Source organism: Gekko japonicus, unplaced genomic scaffold (genome assembly GCF_001447785.1).
Source record: "Gekko japonicus isolate JY-2015 unplaced genomic scaffold, Gekko_japonicus_V1.1 scaffold237, whole genome shotgun sequence".
In the NCBI taxonomy this organism is placed as follows: domain Eukaryota; kingdom Metazoa; phylum Chordata; class Lepidosauria; order Squamata; family Gekkonidae; genus Gekko; species Gekko japonicus.
Window position 1 is genome coordinate 265,620 of NW_015161955.1, and position 20,769 is coordinate 286,388.

At 41.1% G+C, this 20,769-nt stretch overlaps 1 protein-coding gene across 2 annotated transcripts in view; it reads right to left on the minus strand.

The window, feature by feature from the left end:
- RDX (radixin) overlaps nt 1-20,769 on the minus strand; it is a 52,371-nt gene that overhangs the window by 31,125 nt on the left and 477 nt on the right. The window contains exons 2-3 of one of the 2 annotated variants that reach the window (XM_015429491.1): nt 6,936-6,999; nt 573-611 (exon numbers count right to left, since the gene is read on the minus strand). In XM_015429491.1, coding sequence (XP_015284977.1) covers nt 573-611; nt 6,936-6,947 — 51 coding nt within the window. In that variant the 5' untranslated portion in view covers nt 6,948-6,999. The remainder of the gene's footprint in view (nt 1-572; nt 612-6,935; nt 7,000-20,769) is intronic. The other variant, XM_015429492.1, reaches the window with a different exon arrangement.

The following is a 20,769-nucleotide window of genomic DNA, read 5'->3' on the forward strand; positions in this document are numbered from 1 at the left end:
ACTTTCTACAGGCCTTTACATCTCTTCATGCACCACTGCCTGGACACTCAGAGGATCTGGCTTTTAGTCGGTTAGTTTTAGTTTGCAAACACTATATGCAATGCATGTTTAGGAAAACAAAATACTTGTTATACCAATGTTACATCTAAGTTACATTGTTTTATACAAAGTAATAGAAGGTAACCAAGAAAGCAATTTTTTAAAATTTCTCTTTATCAGGGTAATCAAATAGAAATGGAAAAGGAGTGGTTAAAGAAGAAAAAGTAGAGTCAAATAGAAGGGGTATGGCTAGAGGAGAAAGGGACTACCAAATTAGCCCTGCTCAGAAAGATAGAAAGACAGAAGGAAAGAAACCCAAGGACAGCTACAGGCATGCATTTCTTGGAGTTCCATACAACTCTTCAAGCACCCATAACAGTAGAACAATAACTGAACTTGCAAATACAGTGTTCCACACACGCATGCACCAAGCCACCAAGGGCAAGGGAACTTTTAATTTAGGCAACTGCCTTTTAAGGTAAAGGAATCTGTTGCACTGTGCTTTTAAGCGGTTCACACTCCTAAGCCTGTACCTGATTTCTAGGGAAGCAACTCCAGCTTTCCTTCCTGTCCTGACCTCAGTCAGAGAAAGAAACAGAGAGACATAAAAGCACAGCATCAATACCAAAAAAAGAAGAAGCCCATTTTGCCCCTGCTTTTAAACTACTTTACAAGAGAATTCTTTTAATAACAGGAATCAGATTTGCTACTAATTTCTACTAGATGGCTTTTCCACCTAAGGAGTTTCAGTGACTCAGTATCATCACATGCATATTTACTTAGAACCAAGAACTGAGCCCCACTGGCTTTAATAAGGCTTATTCCCAGTAAGACAAACAGTGGACTCTTCATCTGTGCATTGCCTCCCCTATCACATGATCACACCAGGCCTTGTGCAGGACAAATTGACACCAAGGCATACCAACTGATTTTTTAAGTTTCCTTTTTAATATTTAAATATATAACTGCATGTCATGCTCTTTGTGGGGGGGGGGTCTGCTTTTGGTTACCAGATTGTCTGAATGTTCAAAAGTTAGAGGGGAACAATTACTGAAGTCTGGACATGTATCCTCACAGCAGCAGCAATTCCTCTAGTCTGAGAGCCATATCCGGAATCAGGACAAATGCTTCATTTGTGCTTTTTGCTTTGTTTGGAAAATACTGAAAGAAATCTTGCCTCTATTCATAACATTTTCAAAGATAGACCTCTGCTAGTAAACAAAAAATGTAGAACTGCTTTACTTAATTTAAGATCAAAAATTATGCCCAGAGGCAAGTCACACAGCCCACAACACAATGGGAGTTTGTAATTACTGCTTGCTTGCTTTGAGGCCACTTGCCTAAAGCAGATCACTGGCATTGTGGAAGGCGCTGACGGTTCTGCCCCTTTTGTAAGTAAAAGACTCTTTTCACTAATGACTCAGTAAACTAAATGTACTGAATGTACACAGGCTGCCCGTATTCATATCTGCTACTGGCAACATGCTTCTTTTGACCTTTGTCACCTATCTGGTTCTGAGTTGCCACTGATGTCAATCTACAATCTACAACACAGAAACTTCTGACTAAATGAAATCACTAATTTTAGTGGCTGGGTATGCAAACTGCCTTCTCCCTCCAGAATCCCTCAGAGCAGTTAGGAGTCACTATGATCTAAATGCAACTGCAGGAATGGCTTGCTGGCCTCACAGTTCCCATCACTGTTCTCGCTAGGATCCAAAGACATCCTTTGACAAGCCTCCCCAGGTGTTTCCTGACTGCAGCTTCCTGTGCTGGGTCACTCATAACATTTGCTGTCAGGCTGCTTTGCAAATGCCCCTCCCCCCATACAGTCATTAGGATCCCAGTGACACCACTTTTGAGCCATTCTTCTGAGAGCCCGCCATATTACAGAGGCAAGTCTCACTGCTGTGGGCAAATGGGCTTCTACCATGGGACCAATAACCTGGCAGGGAGAACATGTTCTTCATACAAGTCTTCTGTTACAGGGCCACAATACCACAGAGGTAAAGGTTTCCCTTGCCTGAAAACCAGTCGAATCTGACTTTAGGGGGTGGTGCTCATCTCTGTTTCAAAGCTGAAGAGCCAGCACTGTCCAAAGACGTCTCCGTGGTCATGTAGCGGGCATGACTAGACGCCAAGGCACACGGAATGCTGTTACCTTCCCACTGAAGCGGTACCTATTTATCTACTTGCAATTTCTTGTTTTCGAACTGCTAGGCTGGCAGGAGTTGGATCACTGGGGAGCTCACTCCGTCACACGGCACTAGGGTCTCGAACTGCCAAACTACTGGCCTTCCAGTCTGCAGTTCAGCATCTTAACCTCTGAGCCACCACTCTGAGCCATCTACCATACTGTTTGCTAATTATGAAGTTATGCCTAACTCTGGAGGCAGATTTCCTATTTCACAACCAACCAATTCTGTATTAACATCCTCTGCTTCATCTGGTGAGGATTTTTTTAAAAAAAAGTCCTTTTTTTTTAAAGTGAAGCTATTTGCTATGCAGAGGAAGGCAATGGCAAACCATCTCTGCTCATCTCTTGTCGTGTAAACTCCATGGTCCTAGAGTCACCGTGAGTCAGTTGCAACAATTACAGAACAAATGCCAAAAGGACAGACAAAACACTAAACTCAGATGGGTTAAGCTTTCCATAATACACCCAGTTAAGAGAGGGTTTTTTTGGGGGTGCTCCTGGACCCTTCCTTGTTAGTGGATAAGCAGATCAGTACTGTTGCTATGACTGTCTTCTTACAGCTAGCTTGTAAACTGGCCTCTTGCTACACTGATCTATGCTACTGTAACGTCCAGACTGGACTATTCTAATATGCTCTCTGTGGAGCTGTACTTGAAGAAGTCTGGAATTGGTACAAAGTGCAGCACAAACACTCCTCTCTGGGATCACCTGGTTGGAACACACAACTCCACTGCTGCGTCAACTCCACTAAGTGCTCATTAGCTTCTGGGCTCAATTCAGAGTCCTGGTTATTACCTTTAGAGCCCTGTTGCCTTCAGATGTGAACCACATCCCTTAGTATACTTCCCTGTACCAGTTACGTTCTTTAGACAGCCTCCTCCTCCAAGTGCCCTCCCTTAGCACTACCCATACAGTGAGATCACATGCCTTTTTCATGGTGGGCCTCATCCTTTGGAATGACTTGCCAGAGAGGGTGAGCAGGATGTTTTCACTTGCTCTATTCAGAAAGAGAGTCTTATTCTGGAAAGCATCTGGTGGAGGTTGAATTGTTCAGAGTATTTGGCTGCAAGGTTGCTAACTCTGCCTGTTTTCATTCTTGTCTTTTAAATCTGAATACTTTTAAATTTATAAACTTTATATTTTTGTAAACTTTATTTTTTTTTAATCTCAGTTTGGCTGCTGCATTGTTCCCCACTTTGAGTCCAAGGAGATAGTGGGATAGAAATGCTTTAAATGAATACCCTTCAAGAGTCTTAGCAGTGTTTCTTACCATGGTTGCTGGATGCGGAGTTTATTTTTTAAAAGGCTTTCAGTACAATGTTGACGTGATAAAAATAAACTCCCCCATAAGGTGGGGACATCTGTGCACTAAGACTTGTCACAGCATAAAATCTTGTGTACTTGGAAAACCCCTATACAATTTATTTTAATAGCAGTGTAATCACTTTGTTAAATCAGTGTACAGTAAAATTAATTTTAATAACAGTGACCACATTATTTTGTTTTCAAAGCTGGTAATAAAGGAAGAACCTTAAGAGTTGTATTTAATTGCTGGCTTACGTTAATTGCAATGCTTACAGAACTTCACATTTGGAAATGAATGCCTTACCCAAATGTTTAATGTTAATAGCTAGGTTGCTGATTGTACATCTACGTTTCAATAGTACACAAAATATTTTTGGGCATCTTCTGTTATGTAAAGCATACAAAGCACACAGTACACAACATCCTAGACGAAATTCAAGAAGACGTTTGTTTACACATGTCATTATAGTCTTGTACATTCAATCGCAAACTTTTAAAAAACCACAGACATATTCCTATGCAGGCACATTAGGGCATCAGTTAACTGAGCCATTCAACTTTAAATCCTGTTTACTTTAAGGAAAGCATCCTGTATTTTGCTAATAAAGCAAAAGAGTGAAGCGAGATGCCACAAAAGCAGCTTTCAGGGAACACTGGAGATGCATGGCCTCAAATCCTCTCTCTGTACCCAAACAAAACAGAAGAACCCAAACACTATGGGGGAAGAGGTACATGGAAGAGCCACAGTTCTTAACCTTCCACATTAGAGAGGCATCAAAAAAGTTAAGCATCCTTTTCTTGATTAAGGGTAGTCCATGCCATCAGCTGTTCCAACGAGCACTACTTTTTCTTCTAAGATATAGGTGAGAGCCTTGGCTGAAGGACAACTCAATCAAATTTGAGAACCTGATACTAACTGAACATGCTAGGCACGGTGTTTGCCTCTAGATAGACCCTGGCCATCCATACATGCAGCTGCCAAAGTATGCATTTTCCAAATTATACTGGTCCGGTGCTAAAGTTCCTATGGCACTGAGGATACAGCCAGAATGTTACCTTAGCTCTAGCTATACTCAAATAAGTAATTAAGCAAATGTTCTAAATATTCAGCCTTCTAATAAAGGAAGGTTTGAAATCTGTCCCCCTAAAGTTCTTCGGGAGCTGCGGTGGCTCAAGTGGTTAAGAAGCTGAACTGCAGGCTGTGGAAGGTCGGTAGTTCAGCAGTTTGAGACCCGAGTGTGCCACATGACAGAGGGAGCTCCCGTCACTAGTTCCAGCTCCTGCCAACCTAGCAGTTTGAAAGCAAGAAATTGCAAGTAGATAAATAGGTACCACTTCGGTGGGAGGGAAACAGCGTTCCATGCGTCTTGGTGTTTAGTCATGCCAGCCACATGACCACGGAAATGTCTTTGGACAGCGCTGGCTCTTCGGCTTTGAACCGGAGATGAGCACCGCAACCCTAGAGTCAGACTCGACTGGTTTTCGAGCAAGGGAACCTTTTACCTTTACCTTAAAGTTCTTCATCTATCACCCATCAATGCAAAGCTCTCCAGAAATGCAACACTGAATTTCTGAAGAGATTCATGATCATGATCCTCTATAGTGAAACAATAACAGGTAAAACTAATGCTGAACATGGAATACATAAGTACTCTATGATGTTAAACAGAAAAGGAGGTAAGGACTACTTGTATGCAAACTCACAGGAACTGTAAAGTGTTGAATCAGCAGACACCCACAGTCATAAAAGCTGCAGATTCCATTGCCCTCTCACACTGCCAGTGCTGGTGCATAAAACCTTGTCATTAAACACAAAGACGGATCTCCTCACAGATTCATTCACCACCAGTTAAATCAAGTTGAACACATGTCTTTCTGTGGGAATGGTGTGGCAGTAGTCAATACCAGGCTCTCAGAGTAGCTCATTACTTTTGAACACGCACTTAAATAAGGGAAATGAAACAAGATTGTCCTCGCTTCCTGACAGCAGGACTTCTTTCTTCCTATGGTTGAGAACAAAGGGTCTTTATACATCCAGACAATAACATTATTCAGCTGCCTTTTAAATCTATAGAACTTATAGTTGCTGCAGCCAGACTGGGAAATCCAGGGTCATTGGTTCTAAGCTTGAGACAGATTTCCATGTGTGTATGTATGCAAACACAAAACTAGAAATCAGATAATGTGGGGGAGCGCAGTCTGAGTAACTATGGAAGTAGCTGGCTACTATTTGCTTCCATCCTTCAAGAGTTAAGGAGAATCTAGGGATAATTAAACCTGAAGGAAGGACTTCCTTCAAGAATATCCTGACACAGGGCCAATCATTTGGAAAATCTGTTACACTTGCCCAACCTTTCCCCACTTTTATACTAGCTAAAGAGTTCCATGATCTCTACCATAGTGAGATGAAAAATGTTGCCCTTGAGTCTTTGCAAAAAGACGGCAGAAATTACTAAAACAGAACACCCCACCTTCTTTTTCCTGCAGAGATTAGCAAGCTTTCACAAGGCTTAGTAAACCTGGTTTCAGATCATAAACTCCCTGGGGCAGGGAAATGTCATCTTGTACTCTGTAAAGCTCCATAACAATACTACTAACAATAGCATCTCCATTCCTCAGTAAATAAATGCATCTCAGAACTTTTTCAAATCTTTCAGAAAAGAGGAAAGAAAAGTAAATGACTTGTGCTTTCTGCCTTCACATTTTCACAACTTATGCCCAGGAGAATTATACATGCCCAGGAAAAGTATACATGCCGCTGAGGTTGCTTTCTGCCTTCACACTTTTACAACATGCCCAGAAGAAGTATACATGCGACTGACGTGGAAACAACACACAGTGTACTACCCTTTGCCATTTCATGCAAGCTAGCAGTTCGAAAGCAAGAAATTGCAAGTAGATAAATAGGTACCACTTCGGTGGGAAGGTAACAGTGCTCCGTGCACCTTGGCGTTTAGTCATGACCACGGAAATGTCTTTGGACAGCACTGGCTTAGACAGTGGACACCACTGGCTTTGGACAGCACTGGCTTAGAAACAGAGATTAGCACCACTTCCTAGAGTCAGATTCAACTGGCTTTCGAGCAAGGGAAACCTTTACCTTTACTAACTGCACTAAAAGTGGAAGTAACTTCACACATGGGCCTGGATAACTGGGCTGTCCACTTCTAACAGTTTTGCTCATGAAGTTCCTATGTGGCAAGCAGAACCTCTATGCACTGTTCCTTCCATGCACAACATCTGGACCATGCCCTTCCTCTGAAGTTTCCTACATATGACAGCATGTCTATTCAGGACAATAAAAGAAGACTCAGCAACAAAATGCTTGCCACTAGATCACAGACTGAACTGAAAGCCTATCAAGTTCTAGAAAGGTAAGAAGTGGTTTACTTACCGGTTTCGGCATTTTCCCCTCTCTTCTGTGCTGCTGCTTCTTTCAAATCATTTATTGTAGCTTTCTGTCAAAATACAAGTGTAGAAGTGAGTGTTTTATTTGAGACAGTTGTCTGCCCTCATGGCTAGCTACATGTCCCTCAGTTGTTTATGACTACCTGTCACCCACATTCCTCTAACAATCCAGTTAACTGACCAACACATACAATAACATACTATTGGTATATAAATACATAAGGGTTGTTTATGACTACCTGTCACCCACGTTCCTCTAACAATCCAGTTATACTGACCAACACATACTATAACTGTCTAACATACTATTGGTATATAAATACATAAGTATATAAAAACGTATAAATACACCTCACATACCTCCATTATTTTTATGTAGAAGTAGAATATTTCTATATGAGCAGTAGTACTTGTGCAAGAACTGAAGCTGTTCCTTGCTATCTGCTTGCAAACAAGTGAAAGTGATTGTATCCACACTAGCTTTTCCATGCACACAAGAAGATATACCACTAACATAATACACAAGACATACGGTAAAGTATTTCTTCTGAAATTTTCAAAATTAGTCAAGTGAACGACCCGTTGCTCTACATGCACATTTAAAAACAAAATAACACTGGTACTAAAGTGCCATGCGATGCTGCAGCCACTGAATTACTGCTTGTGCAAGCGGCACTGCTCACACATTGCTGGATTCAACCAATTACAGAGAAGTATACCAAGATTCTGCTTCTCAGTTTGGTGTAGTAATTAAAGCGTGACATGAGAACCGTGGAAACAAGTGATCAATTCACCACTCAGACATGGAGGTTCCGGGCCAATCACCCAATCTTAGCTTAACCTACCTCACGGGGTTGTTGTGAGGATAAAACTTAGAACTATGTATGATGCCTTAAGCTTTCTGAAGGAAGGGCAAGGTAAAACAGAAAGGCTCTCAATCGGAAATGCGTAATAAAGGCTAGATTTTACAGATGACCACTCGGCTTCCTCATTTTTTTTTAACCAAGTGCTGACTACTTAAGAAAATGTTTTTGCTATTAAGTTAAGTACCTCTGAATAAAAGATAAATCTTGCAAGGGCCACTGCAATCTTAGGATGCAATTCTCTTTGCAATACCACAAGGTCTAAACATCAAGACTTCTTTTCTGTATACAGAAGAAGACATACCACCACCATATACACAAGACATTCTATAAGATATTTCTTCTGAAATTTTCAAAATTAAAGGTCAAGCAAATGACCTGTTGCTCTACTCTGCCTTGCCCTGCTTTGCCTGGCTTAGCTATGCCCAGCAACACTATAGTCCATCTTTGCTGCTTACTCGCCCACCCACTCTCCTGCTCTGTTTAGATCTGCAGCTGCATTGCAACTGGAATCGCATCCTATTCAGTAAATTGTTTTAGCCGGTGCTAAGGGTTTATGTGTATAAATTGTTTTGTTTTATGATTGTACTCTCTTTAAATTTTGTATGGTTTTAAGAATGCCATGTCTTGCCCTGAGCCTGCCTGCAGGAAAGGGCAGGATAAAAGTCCAATGAAATAAATAATAAATAAATCTCCATTACCTTTTAAGGAAAGTAGTAAGGACTCTGCCGCCTGTGGGGCTTATGGGCAAGTGACATGGGTATCTTCGCCCAACCTTCTTTCCTACCTGGTCTTAGTCAGAATTCAAGCCATGTGAACTAGTCTCCAGATGGAATTAGTGCAACACAATTATCTACATCCAAACCGTACAGCATGCCTTGTCCTCGGTATACTCTAGGGTAGCCAGTTTGGTGAAGTGGTTAAGTGCGCGGACTCTAATGTGGGAGAATCGGGTTTGATTCCCCACTCTTCCACTTGCACCTAGCTGGATTATCTTGGGCAAGCCATAGTTCTGGCACAGCTGTTCTTGAAAAAGAGCAGTTTCTGTCAGAGCTCTCTCAGCCCCACCTACCTCACAGGGTGTCTGTTGTGGGGAGGGGAAGGGAAAGGAGTTTGTAAGCCGCTCTGAGCACCTTTGGGTAGTGAAGGGCGGAGTAAAAATCCAATCTCTTCTTCTCTTCTTCTTCTAGCATCACAATCTCTTGTATGTGTAATGGACCAAACAAGAAACTAGGTTACTTGGTTAACTATATAATGAAAAACTGGATCTGACAGATTTGGAGATTCCAAGATAATGTCCGTAATAATACAAAAAATATTAAAAATCTAAGTCTTCCAGTTTCTGTACGCAAACAACAGTGGGATCACTGCGACTTCATGGATTGTCATCCATCTTCTTGATAGATTCCTGCTTCTATTTCTTTGCTTTTTTTTAAAAAAAGCAATCCTGCCTTTTTTCGTCCAAAGAACTCAAAGCAATGTACCACCCCTCCCTCCGTTTTACCCTCACAACAACCTGCAAGGTAGGTTAGTTCAAGGGAGTAGGCCAAGGTCACCTAACAACCACATCACTGCAGCTCCCTGCCATATATGTACAACAGAAATCCTTGATTTTACAGAGAAAAGTGACCTTAAGCAGTCTTCCAGTCAATCTGCCTGCTTTAGGGACTGATTACACCTAAAGAATCCAACCATACTTGTTTTATCGGTGAACGTGTGTTAAAGAATAGGTTAAAAAGCCACCACACCCCCAGGCAATTGTAAAGAATGGTGGAGGCACTGGGATAAAGCTTTGGCACTCTTTACAAATTAAGCAGCTTTTTCACACTCAGGGTGACATTTTGGTTGCCATTTGAGCCCCAACAACAGTAGTAGAGAACAGCCGATCAATTTCCTTCTTCAGGCATTTGAAGATAAATTACCAAGCCTCTTCACATCGTTCTCTTCCCAAACCTAATTATTTCACTCTTTAATCATATAACATTTTCTCTAGACCTCTGGTGATTTGATGTTCTTCAGATTCTGTCCAGCTTATGCACGTCCATCTGAAACGTCAACACAAGTCTCCAGCAAAAGCCTCACCAGTAGTAGTATTTCTACTCTGCTCAGCTATTAATGTACCCCACTGTGTTGGTATTGTGTTAGCCAATTCAAACGCCAACAATTACTCCACCTTTCTCTCACCCCACAACCTTTTTCTGTAATGCTACTTTTGCACCCCTTATCTAGAGACAGGAGCTTACATTTACAATACATCTTTAGACAAGGAGACATACGCTACTTTGGGGGGACATTATCAAGATACAGATTAAGTTATGGTACAAAGATATTTCATTTACACTTACAGAGAGAAGCGTACAGAATTACAAAAACACAAGTCAAAAAGGAAGCAGTTTTAAGTATATTATCAATCAAAAGACAAAGATTTGTTACGAACATTTGTCACAATAAACTGTATAGCAGATCATCAAGGCTTCCCATTCAGATAGCAAGTCTAATGTAGTACAGAATGACAAACTGACTTCTCTCAAACAGTCCTAGACTCTGTCAACAGAAGAGACTGCAAAGTTACACACAACCACCATGCAAAAGAATACTGACTTTTATTTATGCAGGACTGAACAGAACGTAATTGTGTAGGGTCACACAAAAGTGGTATTTTCAGATAAGATGCTTTCAGATAACAAATTCGGATAACTAGAAAGTCTGTATGGCACAATACAGACATAACATTTCCAGATCCCTTAACAACACTTTATGCACGGGGAACAGCCCAGACCTTCTCTGCCCTTTTCAGTCTTCACGACTTAGCATAATGTCTGCAACTGATATTAATAATTCACAGTCAGTGTTAAACGAGAGTTTGTAATGAGAATCTGAAGCTTGTTTCAAGCTCTAGTTTTTAACACTAGTCATAGTTAATGTTAATCTCAGTGCTGAAATAAAAAAAATGATGGGGGATAGGGGCAGAAAAACAGAAGGCAAGACTCTGCAGAGAATGTTATATCTGTATTGGTCCACATAGGAACAAAAAAAACAAGTTCCCCTATAGAGCTGTTCTTCAAATGTTGTCTGATAGATAGAAATTTGGGACTATGCATCCGCCTCCTTCTTTGTTCATATAGGAACCAGTTATGAGGTACATCCCACAGCCTGCTGAATACAAGTTCAGGAGGCCCACTAGATAAATTGTTACCAAGTTAAGCCATAGCAAGTGCAACAGACCCACAGGGCCATGTGTGCAGCAGTGTAAGTCTATGAAGAAAAGCCTCCATGGGATGAATAAAACATTATCTGTCCATCAGCTGAGTTTTATCAATATTGGAGTGATGTGGTATTGTGGTATTCCCCTCACACAGGAAATGGCATAACTGTAATAAACTAATGACAACCACTGGGTGTTGTCAAAGATTTTCTGCATTCTTAGCAGAACTGTTCAGGAGCTAGAAGGAGCCAGCTTTAAACTCAAGGAAGAAACTGCTCCTTGAATACATTGTTCTAGCAGCAATTATGTCAAAGTATCAGAAGGGGAGGGTGGGCTGTACATACAAAAGACTCCAGAATGGTTATTTAAATTATGAGGTATAGTTGTAACAGCCAGACTGAATCATTAAGATCGAGCTTCTGTGAACCCACTTACCAGCTTCCCATGACCAAATGTTTACTAGCCCTGTGGCAAAAAGGATGCCCAGCGACATAGAAGCCAGAGTTCTTCTGATGAGTGCTGCTGGGTTGAAGAAGGGAAGAAAACAAACAGCAGGAGCCTTCTCACATGTGTGAGGGATTCGTGTTGTCTCTCAGCTCCACATTCAAGCACAAAGGAGAGAAACCACTGCCTCTCCTCCAAGCCCTCTTGAGCATGCCAGCAGATGCAGGGGAGTGAGAAAATTGGTGGCAACCACAAATAATGTCTAAATGCCTAGCCAATGACTCCCAGTAATATCTTTGGAGCTTAAACTATGTTATGAGATGACAAAAACCATTTATTGCAAGGTAAATCTCCCCCTGTTAATTTTTGGAAGGAAAAACAATTAAAACATTGTGTCATCATAAATTTGCATGTTATGATTAAGATTACTTTAAAAATTATAACCCACAAAAATGGTTGTTTATTTCTACACAATTTTCCAGATTATTTAATTTTGAATTACAAACCTACCCTTTAAGGCAGATACAATATCACAAGACGTATCATATACAGACTTCAGAACTGCACTTTCTATTCCTACCCTCAAAGCGCTAATGAAAGTATTCAAATATTAAGACAGGATAGAAACTTGAAACACTTTTCTTATTCCAAGCAGATGCTGAACTACTTATAGCTATCCTGAATATAGTTTTCAGCTAGGGATGCAACCGTGTTAGACTAATCAAACAACATTCCCTTAATTTGGGGGAACCCACAAAAGACATGGAAAGACACAAGAAACTGCATCTATTTCCTTTATCAGAAACAACATACTTCTTAAAGTTAACCATCACCACCTGAGTCCAAACATAAATCAAACCCTTGACATTTAACAAAAGCTGTCCTGTAATGGTAACTGCTTAGGCACAAATTCAAAGAGCACTTTTGTATCGTTCAGTATATAGTTTCAGTAGCCCTGACCTGGATAGTCCAGGCAAGCCCGATCTTGTTAAATCTCGGAAGCTAAGCAGGGCCACCCTGGCAAGTATTTGGATGGGAGACCTCCAGAGAATACCAGGGCCAGGAAGCAGAGGCAGGCTATCAAGCCACTTCTCTGAACGTCCTCCATGCTACAAGAGGTCGCTATGATGTGCAGGCACAGGCACACACAAAACAAATGCAAAAAATTAATATATATATATAGTTTCAATATTGGTGCTCCAAGAGGGAAAAAAAATAAATCTAATGTACAGGTAGACACCTCCAAATTAAAATATCAGTTGCTGCAAATAACAGGAGTTTCTAGCAACAAAACAATAATTAGTACGGTTCAGCCATAATTAGACATTTAAAAGATATTTCAGCCTAAAAATGGCTAAAGAGATGCAAATTTGGTTCTACCATCCAAGAACTCACTTAGCAAGCAGTATAACATTTTGGATACATGTGAAACTATGACAGTGAATCCAATATGTACATTACTTTAGATCAGCTGGAACGTTCGTTTAAATTTCTGCAAGGAAAAAGTATATACATCACTACTAAACCTTAGTGAAGGCAGAGCTAGAGCATATAAACAAAGGCAGCTTACCAAAATTTATAATTACTGTGTGGTCTTGTCCAACCAAGCTAAACACCTTTTTGCCCATAATTCATCACTGACATGGCAGCAAACACAAGTGGCACTCTCATTCCTAAAGAAAGCATGCCAGCCAGTCTTTTGGGAAGTATATCACAGGTCAAGTCAAAGGTATGACATGTTACTAGTATGTACAACATATAAAAGCTAGATTGGAGTTTCTAACATAGCTGGGGGGGTACATATCAGAGGCAATGCACACAGAGATATGCATGCTCTAGGGAATTTATGGTTATATACACAATTTTCACCAGCACTTAGGGCTGTAACCAGAAGCTTACTGTCAAGCCAAGTAGACAACCATGCAATGACATGGGTGTTTTGCCGCCCCACTACTGAGGCAAGAGAAAGGCAACAAACATTTTGCACTATAAGAAATTTCCAGCTTTCAAGAGCAAGGCACTACAGTAGGAATTTTGTGAGATCATTAAATCATTTGGTTTTATTCACCAACAGAGAAAGCACTTACATATTCCAGTAATATGCTTTTTTAATTGGAAGAAGGTCCAACTAATTCTAATAGGGTTTACTCCCAAGTAGATATCACTCAAGGAATGTGTAAATACATTCCTAGACTCTAACGAACTCAAATGACCATGAATAATCACAGAGTAACCGTAAGGCAACATTTTATTATCAGAACAGAAATCAGATACAGTGTCTCCCACCCCTTTGAAACAAACATTAATGGCAAACTATACATACTGAAGAGGAATATATCATAACTTGTACAATGTCTTCTGTGACCAATACGATATAAATTACAGGCAGACCATTAAATAAACTGCCCATATTCAGTAAGATAAATAAGCTTAGTTGTAGGTTTGGGTCTGCTAACTAGTATATTTTTTTAACCCCCCAGAGGGGTATTTTTATTTTTTCAATATGACTACAAACTACAAAGAAAAATATAGGAAGGGGAACTACAACTATGGATAAAGAAAAGATACCCACACTAACTAAAAACTCAAGAGTGGGAGACCCCCTTTATGTTAAACTTAATATTAGTATAAAAAGACTTAGTAAAACAATATACTTGTAGAGTTCTTGTTTTCCACATTGTTCTGTATTAGTAAATTAGTTATTATGAGAGAACTTTCTGAGCATCTTCTTTGTTTCAAAGGGCCATTTATCAGAGTCCTTCTGTCCTTACTTCAGCTTTCTGTCTCTAAAATCATATACAGTTTTCATTGCTCCTGCACCCACTTCTGCAGCAGAGCCCTCATCCATTCCCGAGGCAGCTGAGTCACTTGACTTAGTTTCTTCCTCTTTAGATTCTTCCCCCGATCCCAGCTAACATCTCAAGAATTCTTTGACTTTGAAGATGGAGTCTATCTTCTCCCTTCTATCACTGATTTTAAAGATGACACCTTCAGTAAATCGCCCACCTATACTGTATACTGTTTGTTTGAAGAAAAGTAATTAACTTCTTGTAGCTCTTTCTCTTCTGATGAATTTCAAATGGAATGTCTTTTAAAGTCTTGATAATTGTATTCCCAAATTTCAGTGGAATTGCTGAAGTTGCCTTTAATATAGCATCTCCGGTCTGTCTTCTTACAAATCTCACCACAATCTCTCCAGGCAGGCAGGCAATTTTTTTAAATATAATTGGAGTTAAGCCCTATAAGCTGTCTCCATGTCTTTTATTATTTCCTCCGCTGGCAAGCCTGTAACTGGAGCGATAATCTCACCCAGAGTCTTTTTCAAATTTTCTTTTTCTGTCTCAGGAATCCCCTGGAACCTGAGAATCATATTAGCCTCTTCCATTTGCAGCTGCAACAAACGATTTTCTTGAAGATTTTGTTTCGTTTCCACTTCACCCATTCTTTTCTTCATCTTCTTGCTTGAGGTGTCTATCTCTGTAACTTTCTCAGCCACCAGCTCCCCTTTTTTTTCCGTTTCTGCCAGCTGTCGCTGTTGTGAAACGAAGTTTTGATTTAATGAGGTCAGTTGCTGGTTAATATCATCGAGCTGATCCATCACTGGCTTGAACATATCCGCTAACAGCTTCATGATGTCAGCTCCCTCTTCCGGCCTCGGAGGCTTCGCTTTAAACTTTCCTTGTGATGCCGCCATTTTTCAACTTTGTTTACACTTTCAAACCACTTCTCCCGGGCTCGAAGCTATTTGTATTCAAGTAAGTCTCAAAATACACACACTGTTTATTTCCTCCCACTCCCCCTTCGCTGCATTTATCTGTCCTTGTGCTTCAGAGGCGTCCCTCTTTGCACTCCGCTTTTCCCACGGGGAGGGGGGTGCCGTTTATCAAAGTTTGTTTACTTAGAACTCACGTTCATTGTTGGTCACATTCCTGACCTCGCTCACATCAATCGTTGTTCCGCTCGGTCTACCCCGCTTGTCCCGGTTGGGTTAGCTTGTACCCTAAGGCCACTCATCGGTAGGACCTTCAGAGCGGAGGGAAGCCTCGATTCTCCAGCAGCATGCCATCGAAGAGGCTAACCCTCAATGCTCTCTGGCCTGGAGCCTTTCACAAAGACTCCGTGGGAAGGCCACTTGAGGTGGCACCCCTCCATGCCGATGGTGTGCTAATCGCCTCCCCGAGCTCTGGGGAGAGCGACTGCCATCGCCAATCCATAGACCGGAAGCCCCCTACCTAGTATATTTTAAGAGAAAATACAGAATCAAGAATTAAAGCTAAGTAATTAAGTAACATTTATATATCTAGTTCAGCTACACAAGCACAAATATAATCCAGAAGTGAAATTAATTTGCCTCCTAAATGCACTGCCAAGCACTTTTAAGGATTTTGAAAAATCAGAGAAACAAAGCTGCACTTACAACTCTTCAACCAGATGTTCTATAGGAAAGGAACAGCCAATCAAGTCAGTTTTTCAACAATTTATGCTGTGATCCTAAGAATATTCACTTTAGAATAAATTAATGGGATTCTGTTTAGAGCAAATGCTATTTAGGAGCAGGATATATGCAGTGCTTTTCACACTAGCCACACAATTAAAGAATTTCCAATATCATGGTTAAAGGAACAGTAGAGCTACTTCTCCTTACCTCAAAAATATATACTGAATATAAAGCAGAACTGACCCTCTAGGACCACAGAGAACGTATTCTAATCAAGTCCTGCATACCACATTTGTGTGCATGTATGAAGAACCTTATGGCTAAACAAATCCATATCATTTAACATCATTAATAGCAACTTGCAACTTGTTTTTAAGTCTGCAACCTGAAGTTGGATGCCTCCCATAAAACGCTATAGTCAGCATTTACAAACTCAAGCTATGTCTATATTATTTATGTTATTTATAGTGCACCTTTCTCACTTGGACTCAAGGTGGTTTACAGGGTAGGTAAATTCAACAAGACGGGACATTCAATAAACTATGAAATAGGATTTGAGTTGTACAACCAACCAGAAGACTAGAAACAGAACTGAAGCAGAGCGTATTACCCTGACACACTAAATTATGCAAAATTACATAATAGGATCCAACCCACAGCAAGCTATACACTGTTGTACAGACCACAGTCCTGACTCCTGACTAATTTATCCAAGTCGGGAAAAGATGGTCCATGCTTTTCAGCTAGTGGTCACAACCACCACCCCCGGCCCACACCCTCGTGAGCAAGGAATACAACACTTCAGACACACTATGTACGATTTCCTCCCCACAGATGCTCCATTTTCAATTAATATCCCCACAAGATAATTTTCCCCTTCCCACTAGACCTGTTATGATGAAAATGCTTCCACATGCTTCCTAGAAGATTTTAGTTGAATTCTCAGAAGGAAATGTAATTTGTATCCACCCTTCACTCAGGCCATTTGCAGACTAAGGCGAAGGGGTGGGGAGGAAAAAACAAAATTATAGCAGAATCTAGTTTTCAGTTTCACATTAAAGTGTTTTAATCTGTAATTAACAAGCCATTTGATCATCACAATTGGTGCTTTCACAACTAACACAGTGACTCATGGATCACGGTACACTGCTCCTTTGCCTAACCATTAGGCTGGGATACAAGATGGCAAAGGTCCCAAACTGGAACAGGTATTAAAGGCAGACAGCATGTTAAATCGTTACAGCTGAGCAAGGAAGCGATGTTTGTTTTGTCAGCTAGAGATTTAGGATGAAGCTGACCACCACCAGCAGCTTCTAATAATTTTGGACAGCAACCTTTGAAATAAATGATCTTTCACAAGCCTAAATGTCCATTCAAGTCATTGCTTTTCAAGCTTCAGCCATACGTGTGGCTGGAATGAGTCTTCTGACCATCATCTAAGAATTAGGCAATGCCGATCTATTCTGTACAAACATGCAGCCGCTTCAAATTCAAGGCAGTCTGCAAACACAGCTATAAAAGATTATAGTTTTTACATCCATGAGAATTAAAGGCCACTCTACTTTCTTGCAATACTTAATACTGCTAAAAATTACAAGCAACTCAGCCATCAGATGTCCCCAAATCCCTAATGGCAACTGAATGTCTTTTCCCCGGTCAATGCACTTAGTATCTGTAACATTACTGCAATAGCCAAGACATGAAACTTCCAGTGGCAATATTCTCTGGAAATTTTGAAGCCATCAAAACAGTTTTCTCCATTAAAAAAATGACAGCTGGGAAAAACCGAAATTTTAGGATTAGGAACAGCCTTTTCAAAATGGGCAACTATAACGGACAATCACAGAAACAAGTATATAAAACAATTAAGGTACTAGAGCATCTTCCTTGAGAGAAAAGGCTAAAATGTTTGGAGAATTTTCATTTTAAAGAGAAGCAACTGAGGAGATGGGAGGAATATGCTTGAAACATGCATACAATTATGAATGGTATCCAGAGGAAAATATTTTTTTCTCCCTGATTCATAATACTAGAACTCAGTGCCACTTACTTAAATTGGCTAAGAGTACATTCAGGACAAAGGAAGTACTTTTTCACACTATGCATAATTAGCTTACAGAATCCATAGCCACAAAATATAGTGATAGCTTTAAAAGGGGATTAGACAAATGCATGGAGGATAGGTCTATCAATAGCTATTAGCCTGGATAGCTAAATGGAACTTCCAAACCTCTACACATCATTGGGAGGAGGGAAAGCAATGGAGAAATGGGTATTGGCCTCTATTTCTTACTTGTACCTTGCTCGCCAGGGATAGCAACAGGATACTGCATGGACCCCTGGTCCAATCCAGCCAGGTTTTCTTAGTGAGAATAAAGGATTCTAGAATTAAATGCTACAATCCTGCACACGGAGAGGTCATTTAAATCCTGTTGATGTCAATGGGATTTAACAGAAATATTACACAAGGTTTTAAAAACCTTCATTTGTAAATTTACTAACAACCCATTCTTACATTTACAAAATAACTCCTATTCTATTCAACAAGACTCACTCATGGGTAATTGTATATATGACCGCATCCCTCACGCTTAAGACTTGCATACAGTATTGATCCAAATAACTTACAACAGAGCTATTATGCTCATTATGTAAATCAATGTAAACACACACTAAAATGTGGATTTGTTTCAGCAACAGACAGCATCAGATTCTTTGGCACTGCTGTATGTGAGGTCATTCCTTATTTGTCCACTCTTGGGTGTTTTCATCATGTGAACATGGCTAGCATACAAGTACACAAGCACATTAGGGGTCAAAATTCTGTGTGTGTTCAAGTCTGCATAGACAAGACATCCACTCCAAAACAGAATGCAAGTCACCTCTATTGTAATGCTTAACATTCTTCCAGTCTGTGTGCTATTCAACCTCACGGCCCTTCTTCCAGAATCCAGATTTCACCCCCACCCACACAGAGAACAGAAGGACTAGAGCAACAAAGGTAGTCACAGAGAGACTGGAAAGCAGCTTCTGACCCCACTAGGCTGGTTGATGTTTCCATCCGTTGCTGGCAGCTTCTCTGGACAATCCTCTCCCCCCCACCCCAAACTGCAGGGATTGTGAAGAATACAAGACTGGTAGATTTTTGGCAGTTGCTGATACCAGGAATGTGTAGTTATCCCCATTTGCAAGAAGCAGCTGTGCCAAGCCCACAGTTTTGGTTCAGCCCTTCACCCCATCTGCCCTGCCCCCACCTTACAGCAATAACATCCATTAACTAGACAGCATATGCAAAAAGAGATAATTTTACTATTTTATCTACTGTCCAGGAAAATGCTGGATGAGATTAACTTTGAAGTTAGTCCTCACATAATCCCAGCAGGGCATTCTTCCCACCAAATGTGCTTAGAATTAGCATGTAAGCCTCTGCTGTTATACATGTTTACTTAAAAAGCAGGTTTTACAGAGTTTGACAGAACTTAATCCCAGTACCTGTGCTTATGATAACAGTCCTATATCCTTTGCCTAACTATGTAAACACCGTGGAATTTACTTCCAAATCAACATGCACACTTCCTACGCAGAAATTCCCACCGTACTGGCTAGGACTGACAACTAAGAAAATGTGCATAGGAGAACAGCCTGAAAGGGACCCCTTCAGCATCTAGGAAATGTAGGAATGGATGGGCAGAAGAGGGTGGTACCATTGTTTAACAAATTATATAATTTATCCAGCGTGTCCAGAGTCTAGAGCACTTCCCCCACACAGGGTCATATCCTAGCTTGGGCTGGAGAAGCCTTCTTCCATCATTAATGGCTCTTCCATTGGAGGAACAACCCCTTAAATTGAAGGAAGGCTCCAAGCTTTGTGCAGTAGAATGGTAGAAGATAGACTCAGGAACTCTACAAAAGCCTCACACTGCAAATTGGGGGCAGTAGGATGCTCCGTGTGGCTTACCTAAAACCATGTGGGTGAAGAGGGTCTGTGATAGAGGCGATATTTGAACCACCTCATAGTTCAAACTCAGCCATCAAGTTACACCAGCTCAATTAGAAAAAGTCTACCCAGCAACTTCCCCCCAATCTCTCCCTCCCAAAAACTCAGGGGCAGCATACCCCACCCCAAATGTTTTACCTAACAACTCTGTGCAGGAGGTTAAAACCAGCATGAGTGGTTCAAGTTCACCCGGCACGTTCCGTGGCAGAGTGGGACTTGAACCCTTGTCTCCTAGATCCTATTAGTCCGACACCTGGCATCACACCAGCTCTTATCTGTATCTTATTACTCTCCTTTGGAGAAGGGCGAGCAAGAGGGCCGCCTGAGGCACATTCTTTGAGGACCATCCATGCTCATTAAATGCAAGCCCCTTTCTGCCTCGCAGACCTGGAGGAAAACCGCGGGGAGGGGGAGGCATCGAGAGAAAGCTGCAGGGAAGGGGAAAAGGAAAATAAAACGGGCGTCCAGGGCCACAAGAAAAGGCGTCAATCCCACCACATGCTTCCCCCAGTCAGAGCTTTGCTCCCTCAGAAGCACGGAATAAGTTGCTAGTGTGCTTTTTTCTTTTAAAGGTGCTCCTAGACTTCTGTTCAACGCTGCTGCTGCAAACCAACTTGGCTCCCCACCAACCTTCCCTCTAAGCTATGGAGCCCTGTGAGCAAAAATCCTACTTTGCGAGCTACTGGCACTAAAGTTGTGAGCAGGAGATTTGGCTGCTGCATAAATTAGTTTGCACTGGAGTCATCTGTCCTGAGCGGAGACAAAAATGAGTGAGCCAGAGGCTAAAAAACTGTGAGCTAGCTCGCACTAACTCAGCCTAGAGGGAACACTGCTCCCCACCTGGAAGCACCCCCGTGGAAAGCAGCACTTTGG